The 12,599-nt window shown below is 45.2% G+C and overlaps 1 protein-coding gene across 1 annotated transcript in view; it reads right to left on the bottom strand.

Moving 5' to 3' along the window:
• The window catches only part of LOC144502775 (transmembrane protein 132C-like), a 1,024,516-nt gene that overhangs the window by 69,675 nt on the left and 942,242 nt on the right, over window positions 1-12,599 (bottom strand). The window contains exon 6 of the mRNA XM_078227043.1: window positions 1,633-1,838. Coding sequence (XP_078083169.1) covers window positions 1,633-1,838 — 206 coding nt within the window. The remainder of the gene's footprint in view (window positions 1-1,632; window positions 1,839-12,599) is intronic.

Here is a 12,599-nt window from a genome sequence, read left to right as displayed (position 1 = left end):
AAGAGGGCAAAGGGCATGCTTGTCTTTATAGGACGGGGCATAGAGTATAAAAGTTGGGGTCTGATGTTGCAGATGTATAGAACATTGGTTCGGCCGCATTTGGAATACTGCGTCCAGTTCTGGTCGCCACACTACCTGAAGGACGTGGAGGCTTTGGAGAGAGTACAGAGGAGGTTTACCAGGATGTTGCCTGGTATGGAGGGGCTTAGTTATGAGGAGAGATTGGGTAAACTGGGGTTGTTCTCCCTGGAAAGACGGAAGATGAGGGGAGACTTAATAGAGGTGTATAAAATTATGAAAGGCATAGATAGGGTGAACGGTGGGAAGCTTTTCTCCAGGTCGGTGGTGACGTTCACGAGGGGTCATAGGTTCAAGGTGAAGGGGGGGAAGTTTAACACAGATATCAGAAGGACATATTTTACACAGAGGGTGGTGGGGGCCTGGAATGCGCTGCCAGGCAAGGTGGTGGAGGCGGACACACTGGGAACGTTTAAGACTTATCGAGATAGCCATATGAACGGAGTGGGAATGGAGGGATACAAAAGAATGGTCTAGTTTGGACCAGGGAGCGGCTCGGGCTTGGAGGGCCGAAGGGCCTGTTCCTGTGCTGTATTGTTCTTTGTTCTTGTTCTTTGAATAGGCACCCAGCACAGAATCGGCCACTTGGTGATCAAAGGGTGGGTTCACCGTACAATTAAGGACAGCATGTTGAGTCTCAAAGCCAAAGGGCTTAGGAGGTCCTCCAACACTGAAGAAGGGGAGGCAATGGTCTAGTGGTATTATCATCAGACTTAATCCAGAAACTCAGCTAATGTTCTGGGGACCCAGATTTGAATCCCACCATGACAGATGGTGGAATTTGAATTCAATAATAAATATCTGGAATTAAGAATCTACTCATGACCATGAAACCATTGTCGATTGTCGGAAAAATCCATTTGGTTCACTAATGTCCTTTAGGGAAGGAAATCTGCCGTCCTTACTTGGTCTGGCCTACATGTGACTCCAGAGCCACAGCAATGTGGTTGACTCTCAACTGCTGTCAGGCACCTAGGGATGGGCATTAAATGCTGGCCAGCCAGCGACGCCCATGTCCCACGAATGAATTCCTTTAATGGGAATAACGCGCGTTTCCACCTGCGTGTGAGTGCAAAATGAGGGGAGCATAAGATCTCTAATGAAACTAACAAGTAAGTCAGCAGAAATTGCTCCACTCAGAGTGGGCCGAATGTGGGACTTGTTCCCTTATGGAGTAGCCGAGATGAACAGGAGAGATAGATTTAAGGAGATGCTGGATAAGTACGTGAGGGTAAAAGGAACAGAAGGATGGGCCGACAGGCTAAGATAAAGTAAGGAGGGTGAAGGCTCATGTTGAACAGAAATACTGGTTCGAACCTATTAGGCAGAATGTTTCTGTGATGTACATTCCATGTAATTGTACGTAGGGAATACAATGGTTCAATTTCAGAACCAAACACAGTAAACGGCCGAGGAGGGGCTGTCGGGGTGGCTAAATATTTATTGGTCACTTATGGCTTGAAGTCTCTCAAAAACCTGCATTTTGTATCTAAAATGAAAAGAAAAATAATACAAATGTACACAATATATTAGACATTTTCTAATCACTTCTACCTTTTGTCTGAGACGATAGGGACACGCCATCCTTTGATTTGACTGAGTTCAGTGTCAGACACCTCAATCTGAAGGGGAAGACGAGGCACCCAGACAGTGATTTCCAGCGGTGCATTCAGATGCTCGTACGTAAAATTGACAATGGCATTCACTTTGCCCCTCATCTCCTTGCCGTTCACTAAGACATAGTCACATCTGTCAGAAACCTGTGACAAAGGGGAAAAAACCTAATCAGTACAACAGCATGGAGATGAAAATGTCATTTTACACAAGACAGCGACAGACACTCAACGTAGAAATCTTACACCCCAAACTGAGCACATTAATAATCTATTAAAACCTTAAAGTTTCTTAATAAATTACTTTAATCATTACACTTAGAACAAAGGTAGTGCGAAATGGCTGCAATAATCTTCTTAAGTAAAAACAGTTTTGAGAAATTCAAGATTTAGTCAAGTTATAACTTCATATGTGTCATAATGTTAGCTGTCCAAGAGGTAATTATAAATAGGAACATGAGAAAATACTGTCATCTTTTGACATATTGGGTCACCATATACAACTGGAATCTTGACCTCAGCATTTGTTTTATTTGTTCACAGGATATGGGCATCACTGGCAAGGCCAGCATTTATTGCCCATCTCTAATTGCCCTCGAGAAGGTGGTGGCGAGCGGCCATCTTGAACTGCTGCAGTCCCTGTTGTGTAGGTTATCATGATGTGGAGATGCCGGCGTTGGACTGGGGTAAGCACAGTAAGAAGTCTCACAACACCAGGTTAAAGTCCAACAGGTTTATTTGGTAGCAAATACCATAAGCTTTCGGAGCACTGCCCCTTCGTCAGATGGGGCGAAGGGGCAGCGCTCCGAAAGCTTATGGTATTTGCTACCAAATAAACCTGTTGGACTTTAACCTGGTGTTGTGAGACTTCTTACTGTAGGTTATCCCCCAGTGCTATTAGGGAGGGAGTTCCAGGATTTTGACTCAGCAATGGTGAAGGAACGGTGATGTATTTCTAAGTCAGGAAGGTGCATAACTTGGAGGGGAACTTGGTGTTCCCACAAATCTTCCACCCCTGTCCTTCTTGATGGCTGAGGTTGCAGGGCTTGGAGGGTGCTGTTGTAGGATCCTTGGTGAGTTGCTGCAGTGCATCTTGTAGGTGCTACACACTGCTGTTACTGTGTGTCGGTGGTGGAGGGAGTGAAGGTTTAATGTGGTTAATAGGATATAAATCAAGCAGGCTGCTTTCCACTGGATAGTATCAAACCTCTTTAGTAGTTTTTGGAGCTGCACTCATCCAGGCAATTGGAGAGTAGTCCATTGCACTCCTGACCTGTGCCTTAATCATGGTGGGCAGGCTTTGGGGAAACAGGAGGTGAGTTATTCACCACAGAAATGCCAGTCTCTGACCTGCTCTGGGAATTCTACAGCGAGTAACTAACCTCCTGAATCCCTAAAGTCTGTCCATCTAAGTATTTACATCCCAATCTTTTCTTCAGTAAATTTAAGAACAAAATTGCTGGTATCTCAAAAATGATGGCAACACATTAGGAATGAAGAGATGAGAGGGCCTGGGTGGGATTATGGTCGGTGCAGACTCGATGGGCCGGATGGCCTTCTCCTGCACTGTAGGGATTCTATGACAACTACTTACACCATTCCTAAATCCTGTTCCACTTTATAAACAAAATTAGAGTCAGTTTCTGCAATGATATTAGTTGGAATAATATCTGGATTGAAGTAACCCAGCTCCACATTTAGCCACATAAACATGTCATCTGTGTGCATTAAAACAAACTGCTCCACACGACATTGCTTTAAACTTCCTGCCTCAGCTGAAACTGTCATTGCTCCACACGATACAGCATTCTAATAACCACACACTCACAGCAATTGAAAACTCAACACACAAACCTGGCAAGGAACAAAGTAAAAGATTATCAACTCCTGAAAATACCAAAAACATCAGTGGTGGCACAGTGGTTAGCACAGCTGCCTCACAGCGCCAGGGACCCGGACTCAATTCCTGACTTGGGTCACTGTCTGTGCGGAGTCTGCACATTCTCCCCATGTCTGTGTGGGTTTCCTCCGGGTGCTCCGGTTTCCTCCACAGTCCAAAGATGTGCGGGTTAGGTGGATTGGCCATGTTAAATTGCCCCTTAGTGTTGGGGGGGTGGGGGGTGGGGTAAGCAGAGTTAATAAGTGGGGTTATGGGGATGGGGCCTGGGTGGGATTGCGATCGGTATGGACTCGATGGGCCGAATGGATAGAATCCCAAGGATAGAATACCATTCGGCCCATCGAGTCCGCACCGATCACAATCCCGCTGTAGGGATTCTATCAGTTATAAAACGCAGTCAGAAATTGCAAAAAATATTACAGAAATCTGTCAGTCTGTGGGCAGCACAGTGGCACAGCGCCAGGGACCCGGGTTCAATTCCCGGCTTGGGTCACTGTCTGTGTGAAGTTTGCACGTTCTCCCTGTGTCTATGTGGGTTTCCTCCGGGTGCTCCGGTTTCCTCCCACAGTCCGAAAGACATGTTGGATAGGTGCATTGACCCGAACAGGCACCGGAAGGTGGCAACTAGGGGAATTTCACAGTAACTTCATTGCAGTGTTAATGTAAGCTTACTTGTGACTGATAAATAAATTTTAAAACTTTAATTTTTGAAATCTTCCCTGAAAATCAATTGCACAAAAACACCTTTTCTCTGTTATCATTATATGACTGATGAGCAAAGTTTCAAGAAAGATTTCATCACTGTACCATCCCAGAAGTAACATGCCACAGGCTAGAGAGAAAACAGAAAGCTGCAATGAAAGGAGAGTGAGGCACAAATGGAACAAGATTGTCTGAATATTAATAATTCATTCACACATTCGTATGAACTTCCTTCATCCTTATCTTAAAGATGATGTTAACCTAATCTAGTAATGTACAATGCAATTTCAAAAGAGGCAAAGTACAAGAAACAAAGAATGAAGTATAGGGTCAAGACATTATTGTTACCCATTCACAGCATGGAGGAGGTGGAATTCTATAATTCCCCATTTAGTAAATGCCCAGTATTAATTACACCATTGGGATGAGGTGATGAGCCAGGAGGATGCACTTTCAAACCAATAATCACAGAGCAGCCCACTCACTCACCTTCCAGCACAGAACTTAATGGAACAAGCTACCAGAGTGGATATTTCAGAATACTTAAACTGAACAAGACTCATGTTTCTGTTCTGGTGTGTAGGTTACTCAGGAGCACTCTGTAGTTACAGAGCAGACTGGCAGTATAGGTTATTGCAGATATACATTTAGATATGAATCATCGAGTCCCTACAATGCAGAAGAAAGCCATTCGGCCCATTGAGTCTGCACCAACTCTTCTCCAGGCCCTAACTCGTAACCACACGTATGTTACTCTGCTAATCCCCCTAACCTATGTATATATGTCTTGGGACACTAAGGGGAAATTTAGCATGACAATCCACCTAACCTGCACATTTTTGGAGTGTGGGAGGAAACCGGAGTACCTGGAGGAAACCCACGCAGACAATGTGCAAACTCCACACAAGACAGTGACCCAAGGCCGGAATTGAACCCGGGTCTCTGACGCTGTGAGGCAGCAGTGCTAACCCAGTTTTGACATCCCTACTGGTCAAATTTTGTTATCCTCACTAACGCATTTCCTCTTTGGTCATGGATGATGTCCCTAAAACATGCTGGAGATACAACGTGAATGGATTTTTGAGGATAGTGGTTGTTCCTGTGTTTGTGCCTGAAGTCGGGAATAAACCTATTTTTAAGGCACGATACGGTGATTTCACACTTGTCCCATAATGATTAAATCTCTTTTCTAAAGGCACTCCAGGTCTGTTCTGTATTACATCCTTGTTTTCTAAAGTGATGGCTAGCCAGTACTGAATTATAATTTGAAGAACGCGAGCAATTATAGACATGAAGAATTCTGTAAGCGGTTTAGCCATTGTTGTTACACAATATTGTGCTTTAGTCAATACTTCATTGTTGTTCTTAGTCAGCCATTTAAAATGTCTGACTGCTATCTCCCCTGAGGATTAGGAAGAGAGACAATACGGATACACACTGACAGATCAGAATCCGGGGCTGTCAATAACATTTTGAGTTTCAGCTTCATACCTGAATAATCACAAGTAAGGAACCCAGTTAAAGGCTTTAACAGATGTCGGACTATGTAAAGATTTAGATCAAACACACTTCAGCAGACAGTACATGGATTGAACTGTATGTTTTTTTTTGACCTCAGCAGCATCAGAATTTGCTCTGTAGAAACATGTGTTCTTACTTTTTACGAGCAGCTGATACCTTATGTAGAGTCTAGCATGTGAAAGATAGACTGGAGGAAGAATTACTTTGACAATGACAGGACTCAAATATTTTCGTGGGGAAGACAAACCGTCATGCATCATCTTTTTGATAATATGTGACTAAGAAATAGGAACAAATTTAGACGGATGTGTTTGTGTATGATGTATTTTACAGCTGTGATACACATGCCTTTGAGCTTCTATTCTTATTTGCCACTCCTTATACCCCTGGGCTTCAACTCATGCGCGCCTGGTTTTGGGACATTGGTACATCCAGGATTAAGTACTGTTATCTCTAATTAGCTTGGTTGCCGCAAAATGGCCTGTGAATGTATCACAGTAAGGATCAGTATCAGTAAGGATGGGCAACAACATCTCCTCGATGATTATCCTCAACTGTGTCCTCAGCCCCTTACTATACTTCTTATACACCATCACTGTGGGGCCAAATTCCCCTCCAACTCGATTTTCAAGTTTGCTGATGACACCACTGTTTTGAGATCCGACCCATTACGATGATGAGACGGACTTCAGGAATGAGATAGAGAATCTGGTGAATTGGTGCACCGACAATAATCTCACCCTCAATGTCAACAAAACGAAGGAGATAGTCATCCACTTCAGGAAGCATAGTGGAGAACGTGCCCCTGTCTACATCAATGGGGATGAAGTGAAAATGGTCGAGGGCTTCAGGTTTCTAGGCGTCCAGATCACCAACAGCCTGACCTGGTCCCTCCCCGCCAATGCAATAGTGAAGAAAACCCACCAATGCCTCTATTTTCTCATGAGGCTAAGGAAATTCGGCATGTCCGGTATCAGTCTCACCAACATTTACAGATACACCCAGAAAGAATGCGTTCTATGGCGCATCAGTTTGGTATGGCTGTTGCTCTGTCCAAGACCACAAAAAATTACAAAGATTCATGAACGACGCCCAGCCCATCACTCAAACCAGTCTCCCATCCATTGACTCTATCTACACTTCCCGCTGCCTCAGAAAAGGAGCCATCATAATCAAGGACCCCACGTACCCCGGGCATTCTCTCTTCCACCTTCTTCTGCAGGAAAAATATACAAAAGTCTGAGGTCATGTATCAACTGACTCAAGAACAGATTCTTCCCTGCTACCATCAGACTTTTGAATATGTCTACCTCATATTAAGTTGATCTTTCTCTACACCCTAGCTATGACTGTAACACTACATTCTGCACTCTCTCCTTTCCTTTTCTAGGTACGGTATGCTTTGTCCATATAACAAGAAACAATAAGAACATAAGAACTAGGAGCAGGAGTAGGCCATCTGGTCCCTTGAGCCTGCTCCGCCATTCAATAAGATCATGGCTGGTCTTTTCGTGGACTCAGCTCCACTTACCCGCCCACTCACCATAACCCTTAATTCCTTTACTGTTCAAAAATTTATCTATCCTTGCCTTAAAAACATTCAATGAGGTAGCCTCAACTGCTTCACTGGGCAGGGAATTCCACAGATTCGCAACCCTTTGTGTGAAGAAGTTCCCCCTCAACTCAGTCCTAAATCTGCTTCCCCTTATTTTGAGGCTATGCCCCCTAGTTCTAGTTTCACCCGCCAGTGGAAACAACTTCCCTGCTTCTATCTTATCTTTTCCCTTCATAATCTTATATGTTTCTATAAAATCTCCCCTCATTCTTCTGAATTCCAGTGAGTATAGCCCCAGTCTACTCAGTCTCTCCTCATAAGTCAACCCTCTCAACTCCGCAATCAACCTAGTGAATCTCCTCTGCACCCCGTCCAGTACTTTTCACTGTATCCCAATACATGTGGCAATAATAAATCAAATCAAAACAACAGAACAAGTGAAAGTGCTCTCTTGAACTACTGGCACCATTGTCTTGTTGCTCTTTTTACTTCTTTTTCCAATAGCCCACAATGTGGAGAATCTTAAAGCCAAAGACATTTTTACAGTCACAAAGCTTCTTTATTAGCTATCGCTGCTTTTATATTTGTTAAGGTTAACTCTGATAGAGTTGTAGAGGTTTACAGCGGAACAGAAAGCCACAGAAGTCATCACGTCTGTGTGTCTCACTGTGGGAGCAATCCAAAACTCATCTTGCAATCCTACTATCTCCCAGAGCCTGTTATTTTTCGCTGCTAGAAATACTTATCCAATTTACCCCTAAAAGATTCAGTAGTCTCTCAGCCGCCATATGTGCCAAAGCACCGTGTGCTCCAACAACCATCTGTGTAAAGAAATATCTCCTAATTGTTCCGTTTTCTACAGCTGTAGTCACATTGCAAAGTGAAAATTTTACTCCGAGTCAGTTCTTGTATTAGCAGGCTCAGCAAATAACAACATTTCAAAGTATCATCACTGCGGTGACATTAGCACAAGCAACACAGTGGCGCAGTGGTTAGCACTGCTACCTCACAGCGCCAGGGACCCGGTTTCGATTCCCGGCTTGGGTCATTGTCTGTGTGGAGTCTGCACGTCCTCCCCGTGTCTGCGTGGGTTTCCTCTGGGTGCTCCGGTTTCCTCCCACAGTCCAAAAGACATGCTGGTTAGGTGCATTGGCCATGCTAAATTCTCCCTGAGTGTACCCGAACAGGCGCCAGAGTGTGGCACTCGGAGATTTTCATAGTAACTTCATTGCAGTGTTAATGTAAGCCTACTTGTGAAACTAATAAATAGACTTTAGACAGAAGTAATTACTTTGCCTCCTTCTTTCTTGATCAGCTATTCTCATTTTGGGCCTGTGAGATGCAGAAGAGACCAGGTTTAGGTTTAAGTATTAGTGTCACAAGTAGGCTTACATTAACACTGCAATGAAGTTACTGTGAAAATCCCCTAGTCGCTGCACTCCGGCGCCTGTTCGGGTACACTGAGGGAGAATTTAGCATGGCCAATTAACCTAACCAGCACATCTTTTGGACTGTGGGAGGAAACCGGAGCACCCGGAGGATACCCACGCAGACATGGGGAGAACGTACAGATTCCACACAGACAGTTGACCCAAGCCGTGAATTGAACCTGGGTCCCAGGCACAGTAAGGTAGCTAACCACTGTGCCAGGTATAAGATATCAGGGAAGGTTTTACGTAGTTGGGGGGGCCTTGAACTAGGGGGTGTATTTCCAATGGGTCCAGGAAGGCCCCCTAAGGTAGGTCACCTCTCACCTTCCCCAACACAAACCACACAGCTAAAGCTGCAGTGCTTCCTGCATGATGCGGGCCAAACACTAATGTTGGCGGGATGAGGCAGCTAGGTAGCCATTAATTGGTTGGCCTCAATAGGCTCAAGGGCAGGCGCTCCCTTCCTGCTCCCTAAAATTTCAGACAGATATGTGATGGGCTGATTGGCAGCAGGAAGATCACCCGCTGGATTTCACATGCCCCCCTGCCCTCCCCTCCCCCAACCTGACACGGGTACATAAAATCCAGCCTCTGGATGGTGAGGGAAGCTAGAAAGTGATTGAATCTTCGAATAGAGCTTACTATCAGAAAAACAGAAATTGGGAAACACATCTTTTTTGCACAAATGTAGTGAAAAGTTTGGTACTTTCTCCCCAAATGCTTGTGGTTTTTGGTCACTTGATCAGAGTTCAAAAGCTACAGAGATTTCTTCTCGAGGGCAAAGTGGAGGGCAGCAGAAAAAGCTGTTGACTTTGGTGGTAGCTGGTGAAGTGGATGCAGATAAACTAGAAAGGATGTGTGCAAAGAGAATTCAGAATTAATCGCAGAATCCTAGAATCTCTACAGTGAAGGAGGAGGCCGTTTGGCCCATCAAGCCTGCACCAACAACAACCCCACCCAGGCCCTAACTCCTTAATCCCACATATTTACCCTGCCATTCCTCTGACACAACAGGGCAATTCTCCACACAGTCACCCGAGGCTGGAATTGAACTCAGGTCCCCTTGCTGTGAGGCAGCAGTGCTAACCATTGTGTTACCATTCCGCGCTGAACTAAAATCCTCAGCTGCAATGCTGTCCTTTTTGGTTAGCTCTGAAATACTTCCGTTTTTACAATGGTTTACTGTTCCTTACACCTATTTTTGCAGCCAAGAATGAAACCTTGGGCACAAGTTAATTCTCCGTTGCCAGAGGTTGACTCACGCAACATCTGGGTAACATTTTTTAGAAATTTTGGTGAATTGTTAGCTGTGTTAATAAGACATTGTGTGGAGATGCCGGCATTGGACTGGGGTAAACACAGTAAGAAGTCTCACTCACCTGACGAAGGGGCAGCACTCCAAAAGCTAGTGGCTTTTCACAGAAATCATAGAAATCATAGAAACCCTACAGTACAGAAAGAGGCCATTCGGCCCATCGAGTCTGCACCGACCACAATCCCACCCTCATATCCCTACATATTTTACCCGCTAGTCCACGCGTCCCAGGACACTAAGGGGCAATTTTAGCATAGCCAATCAACCTAACCCGCACATCTTTGGACTGTGGGAGGAAACCGGAGCACCCGGAGGAAACCCACGCAGACACGAGGAGAATGTGCAAACTCCACACAGCAGTGACCCAAGCTGGGAATCGAACCCAGGTCCCTGGAGCTGTGAAGCAGCAGTGCTAACCACTGTGCTACTGCGCCGCCCCCAAATAAACCTGTTGGACTTTAACCTGGTGTTGTGAGACTTCGTACTGTGTTAATAAGACATTGACATAGATGTGCCATCATTGGATGATGTTCATACACTCATAGTGCATTGTCAGGATTTCCAGCACAATTGTATCCCAATTTTATTGAAATTGGAGTTTAAACCTGTATCTCTGCAAAAGAAAAGGGAAACGTGACTCAGATGATCAGATCGACACATCACGTTTCATATCAGAGGAATGGAATTAACATTGCCGATACAAAATATTCCAACCATTTCCCATCTGCAGAAAAGCCCAAGTTCAAATGAAGTACCTCAGGGGGGCAAGGTTTGTGGTATATTTTGATTACATTCCAGATGTTTTGGTTGTATAATCCAGCCGTACAAAACAACTGCGAATGCACAAAAAAAAGCACGGACCAAAAAAAAACTTAATACAGGAATTCCGTAACAATCGGAAGTGCAGATCCACAAAAATGTGACGAAGTGCAGTAGTTTACCATGAATAGGAATTTCAGTTTTAAAAAACTCCTCCGACCAGCATTTGTGAAAAGCATCTGTGAGCTCAACACACATCTAGTAAAAGCTAACACTCTCTGTACCATAAAACAAGTAAGAGTTTTAACAACACCAGGTTAAAGTCCAACAGGTTTAATTGGTAGCAAATACCATTAGCTTTCGGAGCGCTGCTCCTTCGTCAGATGGAGTGGAAATGTGCTCTCAAACAGGGCATACAGAGACAAAAAATCAAGTTGCAGAATACTGATTAGAATGCGAATCTCTACAGCCAACCAGATCTTAAAGATACAGACGATGTGAGTGGAGGGAGCATTAAGCACAGGTTAAAGAGATGTGTATTGTCTCCATTTAGGAGACAATACACATTTGCTACCAAATAAACCTGCTGGACTTTAACCTGGTGTTGTTAAAACTCTTACTGTGTTTACCCCAGTCCAACGCCGGCATCTCCACATCTATAAAACAAGTACAACCGTCATAAACTGTATTGCCAGAATATCGGTCAAAATAATTCAAGCAGCAAAATATGAACCTGAGGCGAAGCGATCAACATTGGGAGCCGTTGCCCCCTCCTCCCCGCTTCCCACCATGAATAAATTGTTAAATGGGGGCAGCTCACCTAAGACCCTGATGGCTGCCTCATAGTAATTTCATGCTGGGAGCAGCATTAATTGCTTTAAAGTGAGCTTCAGCCCCTAATGTGTTGAGAAGTCCCACCTGGGATAGCTGCCAGCCAGTCAGATGGCCCACGTCGCTGTAGTCCCAGCAATGTGAGCCAGGGGCTGTGGCACTCCCACCACACAGAGTAGCGCAGAGAGGTTTGGGGTCAGGGGCATCGGTGGGGAAAAGGCTGGTTCGAGAAGCTGCAGGACAGTTAAAGTGGGAGTTGACCTTGCAAGGTGGGGGGTTGGTGGGGGCGGGGGGACTGGTTGCCTCCGATGGGCATAGAGGACCCACAAAGGGTGCCCCCTCTCTTTCCCGACATAGGGCTGTGCAACTAAAGCTGCCAGGTTTCCCACATGGCATGGGCATTCCCCCCCCCCCTCCCCCCACACTGTAGATAATATACAGGTGGGGGTGGGAGGAGACCCTTAAGTGGCCATTTATTATTTAGAGGTTTCAATAATCCCATGGCCATTACTCATTCCCCATCCCCTGTAACATGCTACCTGACTCAGGGAGGGGCAGGTGGGCGTTGGAGACCACCTGCTGGACGGGAGTTTCCAGCCGCGCTTGTCCCAAAATCTGAAAACCCACCCGAGGTCGACTGACCTTTTCATGGTTTGCCCACCACTGCTACGATTCCCGTGGTGGGGGGGGAGAGGAAAATTCCCTCCTCTGTATTTTACGAGCCCTCTGCCTTCAAACACATCAGCGGGGAGTGTAAATTCCAGCTGGTTACATTTTAAATCAGAGAAATAATGTGGGCGGCACGGTGGCACAGTGCTTAGCAGTGCTGCTTTACAGGGCCAGGGACTCGGGTTCGATTCCCAGCTTGGGGTCACTGTCTGTGTGGAGTTTCCCC

The sequence above is a fragment of the Mustelus asterias genome, chromosome 13 (genome assembly GCF_964213995.1).
Source record: "Mustelus asterias chromosome 13, sMusAst1.hap1.1, whole genome shotgun sequence".
In the NCBI taxonomy this organism is placed as follows: Eukaryota; Metazoa; Chordata; class Chondrichthyes; order Carcharhiniformes; family Triakidae; genus Mustelus; species Mustelus asterias.
This window is presented reverse-complemented; position numbering and strand designations above follow the sequence as displayed.